We start from the raw sequence: 25,089 nt of genomic DNA, 5'->3' as shown, positions 1-25,089 counted from the left end.
TTCCTTCTTACACATTTTGAAGGGCTCTGCGAGGTGTTTCATGTTTAGGAGGCTGAAGAGTAGGATTTGACTATAATAGTAGTACAGGATCAGGGCAGACTTTCAAAATGCACAAAGGGCAGTCAATGCAAGTCAATGGGAACTGGCATCTAATTCCCTTTTATCTCTTGGAAGATCTCCCCAAGTCACTGTGAAAACATTCACCTTTTCCTGATTTTTCTGTCTTTAATTTCATGTTGTATTAATATATTTTCTTGATTTTTTTTTAAATGGAAAATCAAGAGAAACTGCCTCTGAGTTTACATATTTCAAGATGACCTGCAAAGCGAGACCTTTTTGCTATTAGTGTCTTGCGACAGAGTGCTGAGGCCTGACAGGTGGATCAGCACTCTGATCACTGTAGCCTGAATTCGTTTCCCATTGATGGCTGATTGAGTAAGCAGCTAAACAGAAAGTAATGCTGGGGAGGTAAGGAACTAATTAGGCCTCAGATGGCTAACCTGATAAACCAGGAAGGAAGTGTTACAAGAGGAGACGACTGGACTAGTTGAGCCAGATTGAAACAGTTCCCAAAAAGGGATATCTCATTTCCTAATGTCCTGGTAAAGAGGGACTAAAAACTGTAGGAATTAAAAACGGTGATGTTGCACTACACTGGTGTTGGGAGAATGGTTTGTAATAAAATACAGAGTGAACTCTAAAAGAAAGTGGGTGTGAGAGTTTCTGGGGCAGCACAGGATGGGAACAGAGCATTGCCCTAACACATTGCTCCTCTAGGATAAGTAAATAAACCAGACTCAGGGATTTTATTTCCATATATTTTTCACTGGAAATAGACTTTTCCATTCTTTACAGGAGAACTTTGATAAAATCACTAGAAGATTAAATTAGTATTGCAGCCTTAAGTGATATCCTGAGCTAAATTTCTGTTTTCCCTCCAAACGGTCCCCGAGACTACCCACAAATTGTTGTTCCCTCTGTTCCTCTCTCCCATAAATCAAACAAAGGCTAGATTTTTTCTTATATAAATAGGGATTGTGTCTGAAGAGTTTCAGTTTAGGATACAGCCTTGTGAGAGATCATTAGTCAGTTCCTATACCAAAGAAAGGGAAGAAAAGACTATAGACAATTATCATTTCTATTGCAAAACAAATTTAACAGCCACTGAAAAGCATCTTTGGAAAAAAACGGTGAGGTAATCCCTCCAAGGCAGGAGGGATAAGTACAGGGCAAAACAAATAGTTGCCTTTGCTCTGCAGAGAACCTTTAAGATATTCCTCTGCCACTGCCCAATCTTAAAGTATTACAAATATTAGGAGCCTGCAGGATCTTACGTGTTCAAAGTGATGTTTATCAAATAGTACGGTCAGCTATTCATCAGCAATTTAAATTCACAGGACAACTTAATCTGGGATAAATAGTAATCCCATGTCACAAATGGCATGAAATTTCACTAATAGCCACTCCTGCAAACTCCTGGATTTAGAGTCAAGCTCTGTCCCTTTCTCAGGCATCCTCATTATTGAAAGAGTTTGCAGGTCAAATTATGCCCTCAGATACACCTTTGCAATCCCATTGTCGTCAAAGAAGAGACCACTGAAAGCCTGCTGCTTCAGCTTTCTGCAGGAGTCCCCCTTTACCAAGCAAATATAGGAGGAGAACATGGAAACCTCCTAAAGTCCAGGAGCTGATTTGTCATTTTGTCTGAGTAAGGCTTCTACCCCTTCCCCTTGTTCCTTTGAAAAGAAGTCACCTTTCCTTTTCAGACCTTCTCTTTGGCTTCTGGATCTATTTTACAGGACAGAACAAGGTGATGATTAGATGATTTGTTCTTTGAAAATTTTTAAAAGCGCAAAATGTGTGTTTTTCCCTTATCCCTGGATTTTCCCATTGTACACTCAGGATGCCCTTCCCCTCTGTGGTGGTGGTGAGGGGAAAGGGGAGACAGGACGTTGATGATCTGAATCTAAGGGAAAACAAATGCTTCTCTGAATTTGTAAGTGGTCGAAATCATGTTTATGCTGGTGTGGGAATCTAACTGTTCCTGTATTCCCAGATCCAAATGAATGGCTCCTGGGAGCAGAAAAGGTATTTTGCTCCTTCAGGAAGTCAGGCTTGCCTGCATTTGAAGTCATTTTTGGTTTTAGAAACAGCTTTGTGAAGTTCCTCAACCATCTTCTATCCAGATAAGCATTTACGCTTCACTTATCACTATAGAATCAAAAAGATACCACAAAATAGAAAAGGAATAAAAAAACTAGGAGGAAAGAGGCAATAATTATACAGTCCTTGTAGCCCCCACAGAAAAAGATTACAGAAGCTGCCTGAAGGCAAGGTGCTATGATGCAAGACATCCTGAAACAACACTTCTGCTGCCTCCATGCTTTGTGGATGAGGTCCTGCCTCTCTGATGAAGCTAAGCAGACAAAGCCTTTGCAAGGTAATCTGTGATTTGGGGTGTAGGCTACAGGGAAGCTTATCCCTTCTTGATGGCTGTGGAATGCCTATATAGCTATTCTACACTGCCTCCTTGCATTAATACAGTTGCCACATAGTTTCCAGATTCCAGACAACCCAACAGGGTAAGTCTTTTCTTCCCTATTGTACGGATTATAATTTGGGCGGGGGTGGGGGCTGGAAGAGGCAAAGTCTGGGAGGGAAGAATACAGGAGCACTGTTCTTTTCAGGCTTCTACACTCATTCTCTAAGCTGTTAAAGAGGAGACTTGGCAGCCATGGACCATTAAAAACCCCTTTAATACTGCTGGGGACGTCATGCTTAATGTTTGCCCTAAACGACTTCCTGAATGAGTGACTAGCCAAGAAAGTGCAGTGGGGGAAACTGTATCTGACCTCCAAGTTTAACCACTTGCAACCAAAAAATAAAGAAATAAATCACATATTAATTATGCCCCTTCTCATGCCCCAAAGCACTGCAAGGCGTTTTTTATATTAACATCACCACAAAACTAAAACCCATCTGCTGAGCTTGTCTACCTATCCCTGGCCACACAGTCGTGCTGTTCCTATTTGGAGATGAAGCACTGTGTGTGGCAGAGCAGAGGTGAGGAGTCGAATGGGAGTAAGAGCAGGTGGTTAGAGATAAGAAGCCTGTGTTAGCTCTCCACTGCCCACTGTGTTCCACAGTCTGCAGCAGTAGATCCTTTTCTCTTCTCTCCTTTGGATCTCCCAGAGGAAGAACTTCATCCTAACTTGATGAGTCTCTCCTGGGTTGTTCACACCCACAGTCGTTCAGGAGCGGCACAGCTCAGATGACTATAGGTGTGTTTGGACTGGGGTCTGATATTGGAACCTGTCGTAAATATAAAGGGAAGGGTAACCATCTTTCTGTATACAGTGCTATAAAATCCCTCCTGCCAGAGGCAAAGTCCTTTTACCTGTAAAGGGTTAAGAAACGCAGGTAACCTGGCTGGCATCTGACCCAAAATGACCAATGAGGGATCAAGATACTTTCAAATCTGGAGCGGGGGAAAAGGCTTTTGTCTGTCTGTGTGATACCTTTGCCGGGAACAGATCAAGGATGCAAGCCCTCCAACTCCTGTAAAGTTAGTAAGTAATCTAGCTAGAAAATGCATTAGGTTTTCTTTGTTTTGGCTTGTGAAATTCGCTGTGCTGGAGGAAATGTGTATTCCTGGTTTTGTGTCTTTTTGTAACTTAAGGTTTTGCCTGGAGGGATTCTCTGTTTTGAATCTGACTGCCTGTAAGATTATCTTCCGTTCTGATCTTACAGAGTTGTTCTCTTATCTTTTTTTGTTCTTCTAATAAAAGTTCTGTTTTTTAAGAATCTGATTTGTTTTTTTGGGTCTGAAAAATCCAAGGCTGGTTTGTGCTCATCTTCTTTATTCTCAAGCCTCCCCAGGAAAGGGGGTGTAAGGGCTTGGGGGGATATTTTGGGGAAATAGGAACTCGAAGTGGTCCTTTTCCTGTTCTTTGTCTAAATCACTTGGTGATGGCAACATACTGTTCAAGGACAAGGCAAAGTCTGTGCCTTGGGAAAGTTTTTAACCTAAGCTGGTAAAAATAAGCTTAGGGGGTGTTTCATGCAGGTCCCCACATCTGTACCCTAGAGTTCAGAGTGGGGAGGGAACCCTGACAGAACCTAAGAAGTATTTTCACTCAGATCAAAATAAAATGAGACGTATTATAATCAAGATACCTAAATTCAACCTACTTTGTGCCACCCAGGACTTTTTTTTTTTTTTTGATTCAAGACATAGGTTCCCAATCTTTTCCCTAAGATAGGACACACCTTAGCAGAGAATTTTTTTCATGGACCACTTCCCCTTCAGGGATGATTGAGAAAATATCCCACTAGCAACACAGCTGATTGCTTACATCCAAAAGTAACTTCACAGAAGTATTTCCATCTCTTTAACTGAGGGAGTGCATCTTCACAGGGTTCAGAACTCAGGAGTGATTGCAGACACTCAGCTGCTGTTGAACAATAATATGACAGTAGTAACCCGGTCAGCTTTTTACCTTCTTTGTCTGATTAGAACCTTGTATCCTTTAAAGACGCACCTTTGTCATTTGCACCCTTATTACCCAAGAGTAGACTGTTGCAATGTGCTTTCTTTAGAGCTACACATTAAAAGCATTCAGAGAGGAACACTAGGGCAGAAAACAGTGGAACTCTGGTTGAGTAAGGCATCATTCTGGGAACACATGACATCAGTGCTCTGGCATTTGTGTAATGGTCTCTGTGTGGAATTTAAGGTGTTGGCTATGACTTAGGAAGCCTTAAATAGCCTGTGACCTGCCTACCTGAGAAATTGCCTCTCTTCCCGTGCCATAATGCCACAGCTGTGGTCACCAGAGGCACTCAAGCTGAATCCCCTTCACTAGAAAGGAGAGAGTAGTGGATAGCAGGGCACTCTCTGTGAGAGCTCTAAGATTTTAGAACTTGCTCTAAATAGCTGCCAGACATCTGTTAGATGGGTTTTTGGAGGGGGCTGAAGTATACCGTCCGGAACTAGGAATGTGTGGAAAGAAGCTCTTCTGTGGGTGGCTGGCTGGGAGAGTTCTTCTCTGAAAGATTGTTTTAATGCTGCTGGGGTTTTGTTGTAATATTAAGTATGTGTTAGGCACCAGAGCCTTGTGTGGGCATTTATAAAAGTTATTAATTTACATCAGTTTAAATAATGTAATGTAATGCAATGTATTTTAGCTTCTTTTAAGACAGTTTCCCATCTGGAAACAAGGAGCACAGCCAGGACCTTGTGATTAGCCAACTCTTCACCGACCAACAGCAAGTGCTCCACAGAACACAGTTCAGAAACCTCTGGTGTAAAGTATTGAGGGAGAAGGCCAGGGAGGATGGTGATGAGATTAGAACAATGCACAAATCTGTGGAGGAATCTAACAGTATAAGATAATGTTATCAGGATAAAAAGATATTTCAGCCGGAGATACGTTATCGAATAACAGTACACTATGTAAGATGGCCAATGTACTGTAAGAAAGTTTTACTTCATAAGAAACAACAGACATGGAATTTAATGTCAAATACTTCAGACTTAACTAACATCATTTAAATTAAGACCGTAGACTCCCTGAAATTACAAAAAGAACATCCAACTTACCTTTTCAACTAGTTCCGTAGCTGTTATATTTGGATCATATGGAATGGGATCTCCAATATATGTGCGAAGTTTGACTGGGAACCCTCCATATCCAGGAATGAGTAACAATCGAGAACGTTCATAGAACCACCTAAAAAACCCTGTGAATTAGAAAAAGAGGAGGGGAGGTTTACATTTTGAGAGAGAACCTTTAGAAGTCAGCAGAGTCCCTGAATCACAATGGTGTCTGGATTGCAACAAACAAATTTTAAATGATATGGGTGTTTGATAAAAGGCTACATGAAGTAGGTCAAACAATATGCTGCACACATAATCTTGAAAATAATTATCTACTCTTTCATTACCTCTTGCATATTCAATATCAGGTTAAATGGCTCACCATGTACAGAACAATTAATGCTTAGTTCAATAAATGCATATTTAGATTAGATAACCCATGTGCACTTTGGTTTACATGACAAAGAAACAGTTACTAGAGTTAAAAGAGAACAACAGATTCGAAAGAAATTCACAAGACTAGTATTTCCCAGAAACAGCTGATTTTGAAAATATAAATAAAAGAAAAACTCCAAGAATTTGAAAAGATGCATATGAAGTAAATCTTACCTATTTTTCCAAGCATCCTATATCCTTCCCGAATATTCTGTGTGAACAAAGGGATGATGGGCTAAGAAATGAGGAAAAAGAAGTGGAAAGACTTTAAGTTCAGCCTCCGTTTTTGTTTTAAATATTTCATCATCTCTGTAGAGGGACCTTCTGCATCTATATTACATGGTTATAGTCCACTTTACCATCCCATTAAATAAAAATGGGACTGACAAGTTATCATGACTAGAAACTCCAAAGGAGCTGCATGTTTGTCAGGAAAACCTACAGCTAGTTATGTACCAGGTGAGGCTCAATTTTCTGAGATCTCTTAGAACCTCTGTCTCATGTTGCTGTTATCATGATGAACACCAAAACAACACTGACAGGATCACATTTAGAAGCAGAAAAAATAATTCCACAGATATCAGAATTATCAGTTTCATGAGTTTGTTCAGCAATTTTTTTCAGTGCCTAAGAAGTCAGAGTACTAGTGAGTTAGTCAAAAAAATCATCCACACGTATTATTTTGGTAACAAAATCTTGCAAAAGTCCTATAGAAACAGACTATGCAATTTAAGAATCCCACTTTTACTATGAAACGCCTGCAAATGTTGGGGCAGAGGACAAGAAAGGATGATCATGCATAACTGAATGTTTCCTTTCTTATGCCTTAGTACTAAATAGCTTTAAGAAGCTGTAATTTCTCAGAAAATTATTTTCCTTCAAATATGATACAGATCATCGTCTCTCTGAAGCACATATTGAGCTAGTATAGGTCTCATCACGTCACAGTAGAGGTTCTTCCTAAACCTTATGTTGTGACAGTGTCTTCATTATTGATATTATAGATCGAGTGCCAACCATGTACATGGCGTGGCACAGAATTTTGCTTCCCCTTTAGTTCTCATGCCAAGAGGTTTATCAGAGATATGAATTAGAGTAGGGTTCTTACATTTTTTTATAGTGTAGACCACATCTTAACAGAGAGTGTATTTCTTGTGCAACATCCCTACAACAACTGCTCAGAGGGAAAAGTAACATCAGGAAATTAGTTATATTTAAACTATTTAATTTTTTTTAAAGTCACACTATCTGAACTTTTCATTTAATCTCATCATCATGCCATCTGTTCCAAATCTCTCGCTTATCCTGATTAGGCTTTTCTGGCATTAGGTCACCTTCTTTTCTCACACTGTAGAACATCTTGTCACCCTCTCTCCTGCAAATATTGCTTGGCTCTGTTCTACCACTGATGGCTGGACTCCTATTTATCAGCTTCCAGGTCCTCTCCTGCCAGCAGTTCCACTCCTGCTGGTAGTTCTGGTCCCAGAAGGCAGCTCCCATTTCCTCTCTTCTTCTGAAGCAGCAGCCCATAGTGGAGACAGCTAAGATGACTTCTCCTTCTTTTCTTCTGCTTTTATTTCTTTAAAATGTATCTCTTTCAAGTCATATCTATACAGCTTTATAGAAATCTGACTAATAAACAGAGGGGAAGGATGATGTTCCCTGGACCACATTTCATATTTCCAAGACAGATTGAATTTGTGCATTAATCTTGCTCTTCGCCTTTCTTCTGTCATAACAGCTCTACTCTTCATTAGTCAAACAAAGCTGCAGTAAAAAATATAAGCCAGAATACCATTTGCTGAATACTGTAACACCTATGTGACAAAACGCTACTGAAGCGCCCTGACCATGGAGGTTTCTGCAGCACAGAGAAGGCTGCTGACTTAACTGGAAGCAAATAACCCGTTTCTGGTGGGAGGATTAATGACACCCGGGTGCTAACTGTTGGGCTGATGGCTCAGTAACTGGGAGGAACAGGAAGCCTGGGAGCTCAGAGGGTGACCGTGGGGAGAAGAGAAGGCTGTGTATTAGTCCCCCTCTCCTGTATACCTGTGTCATGTTCTGTTTTGCTTGGGAACTGAACAATAAATGTACACATGGTGAAAGGGAAACAGCATGAGTGAGTTTCTGACAGAGACCATGAAAACGGGCTGGGCAGCACTGCCCACTGGGTAGCTGAAGAGGCACCTTGTGACAACCTACTATTGTACAATTATGCACCCGAAGAATTCTTCATTCTACTCCACTGATATAATATTGAATTTATTTAAACTGGAAATTGGACTAATTTAGTCACTCTGTCCCCTTTGCTCTTTTGGGAAGGGAATCTACAATCTTTTCAAAAATTTCAAGTTAGAAGTCCGATGCTCCATTTCCATCACATGCCCACTGGTGCATAACCAGTCACTACAAGGTGCGGGGAGACTCACAACTTCCACGTTCTTACTATAGTATATTTGCCTGCTAGAAAGAACAGGCCCAATCCTCTTTTGCAACAGTTAGCTCTCATTACACCTTCTTCTCCAACCCCCAGCATGGGGGCGCTGGGGGCGGGGGGGAAGTAGCTGGGGAAAAGGAAGCATGACTACACCCTGGAGATCCATGGTTGCCATTTTGGTCCCTTGAGGCCAAGGGCAGCCTACTTAAAATAGAGTATCCTCAAAACTTCACCAACACCGAGGCCCTGTAGCCCCAGGATCAGGAGAGTGCAAAGATGACAAATCTACCTTTGCACCTCCCATGTTGAGATCCACTGAGCAAAGATCAGATACAGCCTAAGATCTGGGCCAAAATTTTTAAGAAAGGTTTTGAGATTTTGCGTTTAGATTGTTACTGTTTATTCCTAAAACTGCCTCCTGCAGGGAGAACTTACCTTTCTCGGTCCATTAATGTTTTCGGTATCATTTACAATTTTCTGTCAATAATTCTGTATTTTCAGATAATGCCAAATTATATTTTCGAAGTCTCCTGCCACACTGCACTACTTATGTGGCAGTAATTTTAGGGACAACAGTCCTGTAGGGCATGATAGAATCTATGTTATGGAGACACAGACACTAGGACATCTGCTCAGTTTTCCACTTAAAGCAAGGATTCAACCTGTTTGATTTGTAGGAAGAACTCCCAAATTTACAGCATGTAACTGTGACTAAAGATTGACTTGAAAACTCAGAAAACCCAATCTGATCATTTATAAAATGAGAATATAATTAAAAATGGACCCTTTAAGAAATTATTTTTTAGTCCCTTCCACTAAAAAATTTGTTAGTACTAACCCTTTAAATTTTTGAGATAGAAAACCAAGTATTCTCAAAATTGGAGATCTGTACTGCTTCTACAACAGCCCACACAAGGACATGTTTTGATACAATAATATTGTCAATACCAACTTTATTCATCATATTTTTATACACAGAATGCACACACTTGCTCTTATGGTTTGTATACATAAACGCTGTTCTGGAGCATGAATACAGACTATTTGAGTAAAATTATAATCTCTCTCTAGAATGTAGCTTGAACCATAACATCATTAATTGCAGTTTAGTGCTAGCTTTTGCGTATTCTTTTTCACATTTCTCTACTTCTTTTTAAAAATAGTTAAGCTATCTTTAGTTCAAGGACCCAATTAAAGACCCCTATCACAAACTACACGTGGGTAGGGATCTAAGGGCAAGTCAACAATTAAAATGCTGCATTGGTAAAGCCAGCTGCACCACGGTAGCACTTTAATGAAGACACTCTATGCCAATGGGAGACAGCGTAGTTAATCTACCTGCTCAAGAGGCAGTAGCTATGTCTACAGGAGAGGCCCTCCTGCTGACAAAGCGCTGTCTACACTGGGAGTTAGGATGGATTTTTCCACACCCCTGAGCAACACAGTTATACTAATGTAAGTCGGTAGTGTAGACCAGACCTAAGGGAAGATTAACAAACTGTTTTATTCCATTGGGGAGACAAGGAGGGTGATAGGTAATATCTTTTATTGGACCAACTTCTGTTGGTGAGAGAGACAAGCTTTTGAGCCACACAGAGCTCTTATTCGGGTCTTGTAAAGGTATTCCTAACACCACAGCAAAATCATTGGTGGTGGCTGAAGCTTCTCCTGGGGAATGCTACCTGTCTATCCTGCCTCTTCCACCTTCAGCCACGCCTATACTCCACCCCCATTCCACCCCAGACCCCACTGCTATTCGACCCCAGGCCCGGCCCCCCCGCTGCCGCTTGCACCGTCCCTCCTCACCCTCCCACCTGTCGCTCACCACATCCCTCCTCAACGACCACCCACCGCCAGACACACACCCTTCCCGACCACTGTGAAACCTCCTCACCTGCTGCTGGCTCGCTGCATCCCTCCTCACTCTCCCACCCACTGCCAGACCCCCCCACCGACCACTGTGAAACCTCCTCACCTGCTGCTGGCTCGCTGCATCCCTCCTCACTCCCCCGACTACTGCCAGACACCCCCCGCCCCCGACCACTGTGAAACCTCCTCACCTGCTGCTGGCTCGCTGCGTCCTTCCTCACTCTCCCACCCACTGCCAGACCCCCCCACCGACCACTGTGAAACCTCCTCACCTGCTGCTGGCTCGCTGCGGCCCTCCGCATTCCTGCGCCCACCACTTGCCTTCTCAACCCCCGGCCTGGCACCTGCCTCCTCACCCCCTGGCCTGCCACTGGCCTCCTTCCAGAGCGAAAAGCATGAGTATTGAAAGCCTCATTTAAAGAGCTAGTCTCTGTAGCTAGCAGCTGTAATAGACTCACATTCTTCGTGGCTTGGGCACAGAGATGGGCCTGTAACACACAATGATCAGTGGGTTAAACATATTTATATACACACACAAGAAACCACTCACCACTTTTGCATCTATGGCCACTTGAGCAAAGCCTTTGCGATTACCCCACAGGAGGTTGTAGTTTTCATCACTAAAGAATGCTTCTCGACCTCCACCTGGTGAGACACCCAATAAGTTGCCTTTCTTCAGAATTTCAATACTTTCATTTCTTCCACTATGCACTGCAGGTAACAGGTTAAAAAGCAGATGTATTCCTGCAATAAACATAACCAGTAGAGATCAATATGGTATATTAGACTTCATTACATAATTATTACTTACACATATTCAAAATAAAACCCAGTCAAAAACTCTCCAACACACACACGCCCACCCACCCCTTCAGCAATTTTAAATGTGTCTGCATATTACATATCTGATCAAACTGGAGATGTCATAGTCATCAGTAATAAATCCGGTATAAATACTCAGATATAATTAGGGGTTACAGGTTCAACCCACAGTAGAATGGAAATGTACTTGCACTTTCCAAGTGTGGCAGAGTTCCAGCCTTAATAACTAGCAGTGCCCATTGGAGAGCTCACGTTATCCCTTCCTACCCTTCCTTTCCCTGGTTCCTGAACAGTCTAGGGGCCAGGCTATAAAAGGGGCATGGTGAGCGACAGCCACCTCAGTTCCTTTCAACACATGCAACAACAGACTCTCCGGACATTTGATACAGATGCTAAAACCCCTCACATAGTTCGTCAGGTGGAGCTAAGGATAGGAGTTAATTTATAGTGTAGTCAGTTAGGACAGTTTAGTTTTAAAGTAAGAATTTTAATGAAGAATTCAAATGGTGGCTCTGAAGAGGAAACCTGGATTCAAACATGTCTCCTGTCTGGAGGTGTTTTCCACATCAATTGCACATTCTGGATGCCTTGCTTCCTTTGGGAAGGGATGCCCTTCATCAAAGTGCTCAATCTGTGTCATGTTTACTCCAAGAGCTAAGAAGGAGAGCCAGCTAACACAGAAGCTGAAAAGACATCAGATACAGGGGATAAGCAGAGACCATCCTCAGTTCTAGGTCCTTTGGGGTCAGGATAAATAGAAACCTTATGGATTTCCATCCATTCTGATGGTACCTTCAACTCCAGCAGCCTCTGCTGTGCTACCTTCAAAAAAAAGGGAAGAATGTGGCTAAGAAGTTCTCCAAGTCTGTGGATCTGAATCAAGATGAGAGAAATGTGCTTTGGAAATGGCCTCTGTTAGCAGAATCATTCCGAGAATGAGAACTTTATCAGATCCAGGGCTTTCAAATCTCAATAAGATTATGGCACACAGAAGTTCTGTGAGCAGAGCTAAGACACATATATGAGACCATTCAGGAACAGTGCATAACCAGGTTCCCAGTACTTTGGAACTGACTCTTAAACCTGCGATTTAGGGAGCGCAACCACAGCCAATGAGAACTGCTCTTGTGCAACATTCTGAATCCACCCCCTACTCATTATCCCACAGTAATGGCTTACATCCATCTTGCTTGAGTCCTCATCACTCTTGGATCCAGCAAAAGATAAACAGCAAATAAGAGGAGCTCTTCTCCAATGCTCCCTTCTTTACCTCCAGAGGATAAGAAGAGAAGAGACGAACAGCTATTTTCACCACCGGTTCTGCCCCTCAAGACACCCTTCAGGTCTCTGAATGTATTATCTCTGTGATCAGTTCTACCAGGTCCACCACAGTCACCTCTATGCTCACCATCGGATACAAGATCGGAACAGCTATCAGAGGCAGATCAGCAGATACCGCCATCCCCTTCTCGACTGCCTAATCGTAACAAGAAATATCAGAACCCTAAATCCTTTCGGCATTATGGTCAAGGGTATTAATCAGATCCAATGACTGAATCCTGGCCAGAATGGCATTGACTGAGTGAGCCCTATTGCTTGGCTCCATATTACCTGTAACTCAAGAGACCACACAAAGGATGTCTATAACTACTGTAGGGGTCTGTGGCCATCTGTCCCCATCAGTCTTGGAGGGATGCCACGTGCCCCACACTACCACATAGCTATAAAGGCAAGGCTGATTGGGGAATTAACAGTATCAGGGCTCTAGCCATTGGGACGGGACAGAGCACGAAGCAGTCTCAGGATTCTGGCCCTCTGGGCAGGGCAGAGCACTAAGTAGTCTATTGCCTACCCTCAGGCTCAGGAGGATAGTGAGAAAACACTGCCCTCTTGGCCCAAAGTGGGTAGGCGGCCACCCCAAGGTGAGGCAGCTGCATGGGTAGCGGGACCTGGGCCCACCCTACTCCACCAGGTCCTAGGCCAGGGTCCTAACAGTGGCGGATGGTTCTGCCACTGGTTCAGCAGGGATCCGTCCAAAACACGCTGACCTGAATTCTGCCAACAAAACTGGACTATCATCTGGTGTCCCTCTGCTACTTCCTACTACCCTTTTGGCGTGTACCTCTATCTCCTGGGATTCCTGTATCTCTCCTGGGTACACAGCCAATGGCAGTCCCAGTAGCTCCACCAGGTCCTGGTCTGTCAGTAGTCCTGGTACGTCCTCTGGGTCCTCAGCACAGCAGAGCTCCATCTCAGGCACAGGGCTCGGCAGCAGGCAAGCAACGTCTGCTTCCTTTTCCAGTTCTCATGCAACTGAGCTGCAGGACCTGCCTTTTAAACTTCCTGTACTGCCCCTCTGCTTCCTGCGGGGTGGGTATGGCTTACCTAGCTCTTCCCACCATGGGATGGAGAGTGGTTCATTCCCATCAGTCTCAGAGGGAGGCCATGCCCCTGTCACTACAACTACCTTTTCTGAATCGGAGGTTCTCAGATCTGACTATGGAAGGTAATTATCACCCTCAATTGCCTTCTGTGACAGCAAACATTTTGTCTGAAGAGGAGGAACATATACGGATACAAGACATTCAGATCCAGGCCACCAAACACAGACCACTTAACTTCCCGAAAATAATTGCTAGAGCAGAGGCTCTCAAACTGGGGATCGGGACCCCTCGGGGGGGTCGCAAGGTTATTATATTGGGGGCATCATGAGCTGTCAGAGACCACTAAACTTCCCGAAAATAATTCCTAGAGCATATATTATAGAAAAACACCCAATCTTGATATGAAAATTCTCAGTGATGGAAACTCCATTGCAACACTTGGTAAATTGCTCTAATGGTTAATTATCTTCATTGTTAAAAATTTACACCTTATCTCCAGTGTGAATTTGTCTAGGTTCATCTTCCAGCTATTGGATTGTATTATACCCCTCTCTGCTAGACTAAAAAGCCCATTATTAAATATTTGTTCCCCATCTAGGTACTTTTATTGACTATAATCAAGTTACCTCTTAACCTTCTCTTTGTTAAGTTAAATAGATTGAGCTATGAGTCTCTCACTATAAGGCATGTTGTCTAATCGTTTAATCATTCTTGTGGCTCTTCTCTGAACCCTCTCCAATTTATCAACATCCTTCTTGAATTGTGAGCACCAGAACTGGACACAGTACTCCACCAGCAGTCACAGCAGTGCCAAATACAGAGATAAAATAGCCTCTCTACTCCTACTCGACATTCCCCTGTTTATTCACCCAAGAATTGCATTAGTCCTTTTGGCCAGAGCATCACTCTGGGAGGTCATGTTCAGCAGATTATCCACCATGACCCCCAAATCTTTTTCAGAGTCACTGCTTCCCAGGATGGAGTCTCCCATCCTGTCAGTACAGCCTATGTTCTTTGTTCCTAGAAGTATACATTTACCCATATTAAAACACATATTGTTTGCTTCTGCCCAGTTTATGAAGTGGTCCTCATTGCTCTCAGTCAGTGACCTGTCCTCTTCATTATTTACCACTCCCACAATCTGTGTCATCTGCAAACTTTATCACGGACGATTTTATGTTTTCTTCCAGGTCACTGATAAACATGTTAAATAGTATAGGACCAAGATCCGATCCCTGTGGGACCCCACTGGAAATACACCCACTCAATGACAATCCCTGTTAACAATTACATTTTAAGACCTATTAATTCACAATCCCTTTCCAAAGCATTTAGAAACACATCTATGTCATCCCCCTCCCTAAAATGAGGAAGTAATCTGGAGTCTATACCACCCACCAGGACAAGTACCTGAGGACTAGTTCTTCCTACTGCATAAGGACTTTGAAGCTGTTTGTCTTTCTCTCTCTCCTCATGCTGGTACTATTCCTTTTCTTCTCTTTTGTACTTTTGCTGTTTCTCCTGGTCTTCTCTCTCTTGCTCCCGGTCTGCTAGCTGCTGCATTTCCAAATGCAGTTTCTCCCTTTCCAGCTGCAGATTCTCCTGATCTATTTGTAGATCCGTCTCCGATCCCAGTTGCAGTGATGCACTCAGACTGCATAAAAAAGAGGTAGTGCCTCTGCCAGTCTCTTACCTGCTTCCCTCCAAGAGCTGGCTCCAAGGTTTACCCTGCCAGCTGTACCCTCTGCCAGTGGCCTGGACGTTCCCTGCAGACCTGAACCATTATTCCTCTTCCGTTCATTAGAATACAGCAAACCTACTAGCTGTGTTTTTATCAGGTCCTCAATGCTTAGCTGCCTTTCTGTGCACAGCTCAACCAGCCAATGTCTCTTCCGCTGTTCATAATTCATCATCATCTTCCCCTGCCTCTTTTCACAAAGACTTTCCCGAAAAGATTGAGACTTTTCTCTGTACTTCTCCTTTCTAGGGTACCTACTTCCACTGCTATGGAAACTTATGCACACTGATACAGATCCCACACACACACTGCCATCATATATGTCACAGTTCAGGGCACCTGTATATCCCCTCAGTGGTCCAGCAAGGGCACCCACTCTCGAGGTTCCGGCTCCCCAGCCATTGCCCTTGGATTGAGCCACTGGGTGGAGACATGCATCTCTCTCCTTTCTGATCAGGTTATTTCCAGGCTCAACCCTTCCTTGTCTTTACTGTAATCACCCCTGACAAAACACAGGCAGCCTAAGCAGCTTGTTTTGCCTTCTCTTCAGAGATGGTTAACAGTGTAATTGTAAGGGGACTGTTGCCCCCTTACTAACATTCAGTGGGGGTGTTTTGGTTGGCTAGCTCCCAGTACAAAAAGGGGAAGGGTCTATGGGAAACCAGGACCCTGAGACTGATAGTCCCCAGGAACAATGGGGAGAGGCCAATGCTCCAAGTCAGCATGAATGACAGGGTGGGCAGGCTAATCAGAGAGTCAGGAGGCCAGGGGGGTCCCATCCTCCGTGTCAGCTGGATTTGCCTGGGTCAGACAGAGTGGGGCCGAGCTAAGGAGAAAGCAGGGGCCCAGGCTAAGCTGGGGAGGAGAGCTGTGCCAGATCCAGAGGGACCAGAAAAGCAGCCCAGAGAGAGCAGACCCTGTGCTGGGAGCAGAGCTGCAGCCCCAAAGCCAGAGATACAGCCCAGAGAGAGCAGACTTGCCCTGGGAGGAGAGCTGCAGCAATCAGAGCCAGAGGGGCCAGAAAAGCAGCCCAGGAAGCAGGTCCGTGCTGGGAGCAGAGTCACAGAAGCAACCTGCAGAGCAGACCTGTCCTGGGAGCAGAGCTGCAGCAACCAGAGCCAGAGGGGCCAAAGAAGCAGCCCAGGGAGCTGGAGGCAGAGCAGCAGCAGCAGCGCAGAGACAGAGTGATGGAGCTGGAGCTGGGGCTGGAGCAGTCCGGAGCTGGGTGCGGTGAGCAGCTGGGGAGACCGAGGGGGACCCTGGGCAGCAGGCCCAGCACAGGGAGACGCATCAGCCAAGAGGCTCTGCAGGCCAGGCTTGGATCATAACCCCGACAGCGCGGGGGTGACACTGGGAAGAAGGGTCCTACCGCTTAGAGCCTGAGAGCGTGTGGCCACCACCAGAGCAAGTGTCCAACCCACAGCATCCCTACAGCACAGCCAGGGCCTGAGAAGGCGGCCTGGGACTTACAAGGAACAGACTGTGAACTGTCCTGACATTCCAGAGACACTGTTTGTGATGTTCCCTGCCGCAGAGCGGGTTGATGTGTTTCCTTTAACCTTTCCCATTTTTCCTTATTCTTTTTAAAATTAATTGTTGATTTAATAACTTGCATTTGCTTTAACTTGTATCAGAGTAACAGCCGTGTTAGTCTGTATTCGCAAAAAGAAAAGGAGTACTTGTGGCACCTTAGAGACTAACCAATTTATTTGAGCATAAGCTTTCGTGAGCTACAGCTCACTTCAAGGTGCCACCAAGTACTCCTTTTCTTTTAACTTGTATGTAATGGTCAGTGGGTCAGAGAAGTGCCCAGTGCAGAGAGAGTACCCCAGAGTGGGGACACCCTAGCCCCTGTCCTAGGTGACGACAGCAGGGTTGGGGGTTGAGCCCCCTAGGAATCCTGGGCCCAGCCTTGTTGGGGTTACGAGGACTCTGCCAGACAGGAGAGTGGAAGGGGAGTCCTCAAGGGCAGGGAGGCCACTTGGTAAAGGAAGTGGGAGCAAGGACTCAGATCCTTTCCCTAGCCCACTTCACTGGGGTAGTGCAGAAGCCAGGAAAGTTCCCCACAACAGCGGGACTATTCCCCCGCTTACATAATTACCACTATTAATCTACCAAACATCTCTTTTTAAACAAGCTTGTTTTAGTCTTAACACAAAAGCGATACAGAAAAAACACATTAAAAACAGAAAAAGACCTACATATGTGCTAATAAGCTTACTGGACATCACTCCAAATCCAGTAAGGGCTCTGCAAGGAGCAGTCCTTCAAACCGCACACAGGAGTTTCCCTATGGTTTCAAGTTCATAACACCCTTTGCTCAGAACAGAAACCCAGTCTTTTGGGGCCTAAGTAGGCCAAAGTCCTTCCAACCCTTTCCTAAGGATTGGGACCTTCCGTGGACCACAGATCCTGTCCGTCTGCTGGATCAGAAAGAAGGCCCTGAGTCAGTTTACCACCAGACTATTTAACCAAAAACCCTTTCTTTGTCTCTTGGTCCCTGAAGAATCCAGTTTGAACTAGTTTAGGCAAATCTCTCCTGCGGGTGGTGCTTCTCTAGAGATTTTGGAACCTGTGTGACTTTGACTAATCACTCCATATTGTTCTTAGTTCTGGGGGGGAGCTATATTTATGCTTACCGTGGAAATACACCCAATCCCTGCCCAGCGAGGATACATAAACAATTCATTTAATACAATAGAGTCCACAGATTTTAAAACTTAATTCAGTAAAGTTCATCTAGGATATTTCAGGAAATTACCCTATTTATCACACATCCTATGACTGTGAATATGCAGAGTCCATCTTGAAGAATCTCAGTTATAAGTAACCAGTCTTCATTTTCAGAACATCCATTAGAAGAAGACAGGAAAACAAAATTATTAAAGAAAATGTCCTGGAAGACTATAGGCAAAATTCACCCTTGGTACAACTTCATTAACTTCAATAGAATTACATCAAGGATAGATTTTGCCTTCCAAGTCCAAATGTGCTTGTGCAACGCAAGTTACTGGATCCTAATGACAATCTTAACGAGAATTGGATGCTTCATAGGATTTTTATTTAAGAACAATGCAGCAATTTACCACACTGAGAAAATAAGTTTGTGAAAATAGTTTATATTTTAGGATTGGCTCTAAAAGAGCTAATAATAAAACTAGTTAAATGATGCATTCTTCCAATTTATAACAGTCAATCATACCAATAATAAGAGAACAGAAAGAACATATTTCATTTTTATGTTAAAGCTACATGCAAAGTTTTTTGAAATCTAGAAACCTTTAGCTATAATGAAATTCTAAAGACCACAGAGTTTCTCAAATGCTTGAAATTATACTATTTTCTGTAGTGCATACCTGGAAAGCATTTTGTTTAAGTCTTAATATTTGTAATAATGTATTTATCTGTAACATGGCATGAATTAGAATCTCTGAATTCAAAATATTACTAACTCTCTCATTTATAATAAAAATACTTTACCTGGTAACTTAGCAAAGAAGCGATCAACTGCTGAGTAACAGAGTCTTCCCGTCTGTATATAAAGATCACTGATAAAGTAGCCGTAGTCTACAGGAATGGCTCCATGGTAATAAACTATAAGCCCTGGTCCTTCCGGAATTTTTTCTATACCATGAAGCTCATAACCTGTCAAGAGTACAAAGTACAACAGTTTCAATACCAACTTTATACCAGTCAAGCTTTGATTTAAAAAAAAAAAACTCCTTACTAGAGCTGTGGAAACTCTTGATGATATGTGGGGAAACTGCACTGTAAGTTTTAGCATAACAATTAACTCTTGGATCTGATAGTCAAACATTTCACTTGATAGTCAAAATGTAGTGAGAAAATGGCAACCCTATTCTTGATTTCCTGCATCACTGAACCCTATGTCAGCCCACAGAGGCCTAATGTATTGGTGCAGTCTTGAGTCATTGTTCTTATTTTTGTAATTGTGACCTTGATTTAAAAGGAGTCAGAAATCAAGGAAACAAATTCTTACTTGTAAATGGCATTTGTGACATACCCACAGTACAATCTAGAGTGGTGAGTAGCTGTGCTACACCTGCCCTCAAGCCTCCTTTACACTGTTTTGCTGCTGTAGCTTCCCATCAGGACTGCTCAGTGTCTCTAGCATGTAAGTCACTCCCAGCGATGTATGTGTGCACTTGCAGTCTGCCAGTCACACCTAGGCTTTTGCCAGCCTGAATTAAACTGCAGGGTGACGCCAGCATACTTCCAGTCCCAGATTTTCCCCAGAAATGTATGTCTTCTACTGCCCAACCCTTCTCTGGGCAATACAGGTTTATAGAAAGTCCATCATTCTATTAACAGAAATGATATGCACAAACCTTGTTCTCTCAAGTGGAGTTTCCCAAACACTTCAATTCAAACACACTAGTTAAGATAAAACAATAAAACAAGTTTATTAACTACAAAGAGATAGATTTTAAGTGAATACAAGGAATAAGGCATAACAGTCAGAAATGGTTAGAAGAAAAATAAAATGCAAATAGTTCCTAATTTAACAAACTTTGTTAAATTCAAAGCAAAGTTACCATGTGTTCTTAACAGTCTTACTGACCAAACTCCTAAGGCTAGGACCCCTTCTTCTGTGTAATGGCTGCTTCCTTTGTTCCTTCTGATGCAGTGAATTGATGGACAGAGTGGGTGAGAGAGGAGGCTGGGTGGGCTCCTGTGGGGTGTATGCCCCCTTCTTTTTTATAGTCCTGTCCTCCATTTGAGAAGCATTTTTACCTGGGAGCATTTTGCCAGGCAAACTGCGTAGACAGGAACCCCATGCTATTTCTTTGCTAAATTGTAAATTTTCTGTCCATGCCCTTTTGACTGCCAATGAATAGCCACTTAGCCGGTAATGGCCCATTGACCTTGTTTATACCTGGCTGATGCGTTAGCTTGACCTTTGTTCTGAGGAACTGGTTTTACCACTCCTCAGACTTGGAACATGTTTTAGTAACATCGTACAGTGGAATCTTATAACTTCACATACAATATCACCACACATATTTTACCAGGACAATAATGACCAGCAAATTATGAGTTTTCAAATGATACCTCACAAGGCATACTTTGTGCAAAGATTATTATAATAGTGTAAATACAGGAGTACAGTCCATCACAGTATTCAACTAAAGATCCAGGCTATTCTCTAACTTGATGGGTTTTTTGTTCATGTCACACTTGGATAATGTGACGCTCTGTACTTCGGGGTAACACCCAGCACTCCCATGTTCATCCTTGTAAAATGACTGTGTGGTATCCAATGCAAAGTTTGTCATGTTGGGTGTCTTCAGAAGGTTCATGATGCACTGAGCGTTGTTGTTATAGTAATTGTTACAATAATGTTATAGGTTTTAATTTCATCTATATTGTTACGAGGCTGAAAATGTATCCTCATGGTTTAAAATAAGTCCAGGCAAAAACTCTCCAAGAACAGAGAGGCAGTTCACACTTCATCAGGAAAGGTATGAGAAAACCTAGCCCAGCCTCACATGAACAAAGGACACTGGTCTAGGCAGCAACAAAAGGATCTGTTCAAGTGAGTCACCTCCCTTCCTTTGGTCAGTATGGGACTGCGATGAGGTAATGCTCACCTGACTCTGAAGGGGGAGGGGGAAAAGCCAAGGGAGAAGAAAGAACAGGATAAAAGGGAGAGACATTTGCCATGCTCTCTCGCTCTCTCTCCCCCTTCTACCTACATCTACAGACATCACACCAAGTGACTGAAGTGCTGATCAAAGGGGAGAGCCTGGCTGAAGGTTTGGTACCAGCCAGCCTGTGGTGAGAAGCATCTAAGTTTGTAAAGGCATTGACAGTGTTGCTTTTATTTCATTTGACCAAATCTGACTTGTTATGCTTTGACTTATAATCACTTAAAATCTATCTTCATAGGTAATAAATGTTTATTTATTCTACCTGAAGCAGTGCGTTTGGTTTGAAGTGTGTCTGAAACTCCCCTTGAGATAACGAGCCTGGTACATATCAATGTCTTTGTTAAATTGTCAAGCTCGTATAAGCTTGCAGCGTCCAGTGGACATAACTGGACACTGCAAGATGGGGGTTCCTAGGGTTGTCTGGGACCAGAGATATTGGCTAGTGTCATTCGATTGCACAATCCAAGGAGCAGCTCACATGCTAGAAGCTGCGCATGAACAGCCCAGGAGTGGGGGTTCTCACAACAGAGCAGGGTAAGGCTGGTTCCCAGAGTTAAGGATTGGAGTGACCTAGCAGATCACCGGTCCAGATAACACCAGAGGGGAACGTCACAGATAGTTATTAGCAACCAATGAAACTACAGAATGTTGAGCATCAATTCAAATGAATAAGCGGTCTGCTAGTTTTTAGAGCTTTAGCATACACAAATCGGGAAAACTAAAAACAATTCAAACCTAGATGAGACACATATGGATGGGATTAAAAAAAAAATTGCACTCAAGGAAAATCTAAAGTGGGGAAAAAAATATATCTAGAACTTGAAAGTGAAATCATGAGTAAAAACAAACCCCAAAACAAAATATAACCATGAAGCCAATGTTCATTGAAAGGATATGTCAAAGACTAGAACAGTAATAAAACAATAGAAAAATCACCACATAATTAGAATGACTATAGGGCTGGAAGTACAAAGAAAGGCCTAGTGAACTGAAAAATACCATGTCCTATTAACTATCTTTAACTGTTCGACTTGACCTAACAATGCACCAGCACAAGTATTGGCTTTGGAGATGCTGGGTTATTTCCTCCAGCTTCAGATTGGTGGATGACAGCTCAGAGATCAGCGACAATCAGAGAAATGTGAAGGACCATAGTTTTCCTCTACACCGTCTCAGTTGTTTCTCAGCCATTTTCATGACTGCAGAGAGGCCTTACGAAAATACACTACAGGAGGTCTGGAACACTGGGGAAGAGCTCAGCTCTTGCACACTCTATTCGCTGGAAAGCAATGTGAGAATAAAGAGCTAAGAAGAGGCTTGATATCAAAGTCTCAATTGGCTTTCAAAAATTCAGTAATCTCATTGGTCACTTGTGCCTATTCAAGTGTGATGTAAACAGAAAACCCATCAAGTTAAAAACTGGCCTTCTTCACTCAGAGATAGAGAGGATAGATGGAAAAAATGCTTTTGGTAGATCATGGTTTAACATGATAAATTTCAGTCACTGAGTGAGACACAGTTGATGGCTCAGATGCTAATCCAGATCAGTTGCAATAAAATGAGCTGTCATGGAAATTGCTTATCAAATCTACCACATCAGAAAGAAACTATGGTATTGTTTCCCTGTTAGCTTTCACTACTATATCTTTTTTGATTAGTTATATTGAACAGTTATATTGTATTTTCCACATTAGAAACCTGAAACTATACTTGTCTATACTCTGAAGTGGCTAATTTTCCCCCCAATAATTTACTTTTACAACTAAACCTAAAATTATTTTCTTTTACATCCTTTAGTTTATTAAGTACTATCCTAGTTATTTTTCTTGCTGCAACATGAAGTATAACTGCATTAGGCTGATCATTATTCCTAAATTATGACTCTTAGGATAATTTTGCACACATGGGGCCTAATGCAATAGCCTTTGAAGTCAACATAAGAAGCCCCATTTATGTCAGTACCCATAGTGGGAAATTCATTTTGGAAGGCCTCCACAAGCCTTTTGCACAACTTAATCCCAAGAGTGGAGCTGCTGGAAAGTGGTAACATAGAAAATGCCACATGGGACTACACCAATGGTCTATCCAGTTCGGTATCCTGTTTCTAACAGTGATCAGTAGAAGATGCTCCAAACCTCCACAATGAGCCATTACCAAAAAGCATATCTGGAGAAAGTGTTTTGTCTAACCACGCAGTTAAAAGTTGGCTTGTGTCCTGAAGCACACAAGTTTATGTGCTTAACACATTTTCAGCATCATAGAATTGTGGATATACTTATTCAGATAAAACTGTCTGATCCTTTTTGCTTTCATAATACTGTGGCACTTAGTTCCCCAGTTTCATGATGCATTGTTTAAAAATATTTTTTCTTTATTTATTTTAAATTTGTTGCTTTTAATTTCATTTGTGTCTCCCTTCTTGTATTGTGGTGAAAATGTACCTAGAAGCATGATTTACCTTCTTTATACTGTTCAATAGTTTCTCTCTAAACTACATACTCTTAATAATTTTAATCTTTCATAAAATCATACAGGAAGATATCATACAGAAAGATCTGGATGACCTTGTAAACTGGAGTAATAGTAATAGGATGAAATTTAATAGCGAAAAGTGCAAGGTCATGCATTTAGGGATTAATAACAAGAATTTTTGTTACAAACTGGGGACGCATAACTTGGAAGTAACAGAGGAGGAGAAGGACCTCGGCGTATTCGTTGATCACAGGATGACTATGAGCCGCCAATGTGAGATGGCCGTGAAAAAAGCTAATGCGGACTTGGGATGCATCAGGTGAGGTATTTCCAGTAGAGATAAGGAGGTGTTAGTACCGTTATACAAGGCACTGGTGAGACCTCATCTGGAATATTGTGTGCAGTTCCTGTCTCCCATGTTTAAAAAGGATGAATTCAAACTGGAACAGGTACAGAGAAAGGCTACTAGGATAATCCGAGGAATGGAAAACCTGTTTTCTGAAAGGAGACTCAAAGATCTTGGCTTGTTTAGCCTAACCAAAAGAGGCTGAGGAGAGATATGATTGTCTCTATAAATATATCAGAGGGATAAATACCAGGGAGGGAGAGGAACTATTTAAGCTCAGTACTAATGTGGATGCAAGAACAAATGGATATAGACTGGCCATCAGGAAGTTTAGACTTGAAATTAGATGAAGGTTTCTAACCATCAGAGGAGTGAAGTTCTGGAACAGCCTTCCAAGGGGAGCAGTGGGGGCAAAAGACATATCTGGCTTCAAGATTAAGCTTGATAAATTTATGGAAGGGATGGTATGATGGGATAGCCTAATTTTGGCAATTAATTGATCTTTGACTATTAGCAGTAAATATGCCCAATGGCCCGTGATGGGATGTTAGATGGGGTGGGATCTGAGCTACTACAGAGCATTCTTTCCTGGGTGTCTGGCTGGTGAGCCTTGCCCACATGCTCAGGGTTTAGCTGATGGCCATATTTGGCATCGGGAAGGAATTTTTCCCCAGGGCAGATTGGCAGAGGCCCTGGGGCTTTTTCACCTTCCTCTGCAGCGTGGGGCACAGGTCACTTGCTGGAGGATTCTCTGCACCTTGAAGTCTTTAAACCACGATTTGAGGACTTCAATAGCTCAAACATAGATTAGGGGTTTGTAACAGGAGTGGGTGGGTGAGATTCTGTGGCCTGCGTTGTGCAGCAGGTCAGACTAGAGGATCATAATGGTCCCTTCTGATCTTAAAGTCTATGATTCTATATCTTTCACCAAGCTTTTCCATGGCTTATCATCTGCAGTGTCCTTTTTTGGACCTATTTTATTTCTACTATATTCTCACTTATGGTTTCAATTTACAAGCAGTGCTAATAATAATCTGTAGGCATGAACAGAATCCCCATTGAACAGTGACTGAAGCAGGACTCTCCTGAATGTAGCATCAGCCCTACTGACCAAATCCAGAGCATAATGCCTGGTAAAAGTGTGTACAGAATTCCAGGTTGCAGCTCTTCATATTTCAGCAACAGGGACCTGCTTATGGCAAGCAAAAGAAGTTGCTACAGCTCTAGTGGAATGTGATTGTACTGAAGTAGGTACAGGAATTTCTGCTAATATGTAACATTCAACAATACATTGTTTAATTTATCTAGCAAT

General features: G+C 42.7%; 1 protein-coding gene across 3 annotated transcripts in view; it reads right to left on the bottom strand.

Annotated features, from left to right (window-relative positions):
- LOC102936291 (transmembrane protein 68) overlaps positions 1 to 25,089 on the bottom strand; it is a 48,058-nt gene that overhangs the window by 8,611 nt on the left and 14,358 nt on the right. For 2 of the 3 annotated variants that reach the window (XM_037892606.2, XM_037892607.2), the window contains exons 3-6: positions 18,768 to 18,932; positions 10,894 to 11,087; positions 6,209 to 6,269; positions 5,603 to 5,742 (exon numbers count right to left, since the gene is read on the bottom strand). In XM_037892606.2, the coding sequence (XP_037748534.1) occupies positions 5,603 to 5,742; positions 6,209 to 6,269; positions 10,894 to 11,087; positions 18,768 to 18,932 (560 nt within the window). Of the gene's footprint in view, positions 1 to 4,844; positions 5,379 to 5,602; positions 5,743 to 6,208; positions 6,270 to 10,893; positions 11,088 to 18,767; positions 18,933 to 25,089 lie in introns of those variants that run through there. The other variant, XM_043539614.1, reaches the window with a different exon arrangement.

Source organism: Chelonia mydas, chromosome 2, assembly GCF_015237465.2.
Source record: "Chelonia mydas isolate rCheMyd1 chromosome 2, rCheMyd1.pri.v2, whole genome shotgun sequence".
Lineage (NCBI taxonomy): Eukaryota > Metazoa > Chordata > Testudines > Cheloniidae > Chelonia > Chelonia mydas.
Note: the sequence above shows the minus strand (reverse complement) of the source record. Positions and strands in the feature narration are given on the sequence as shown.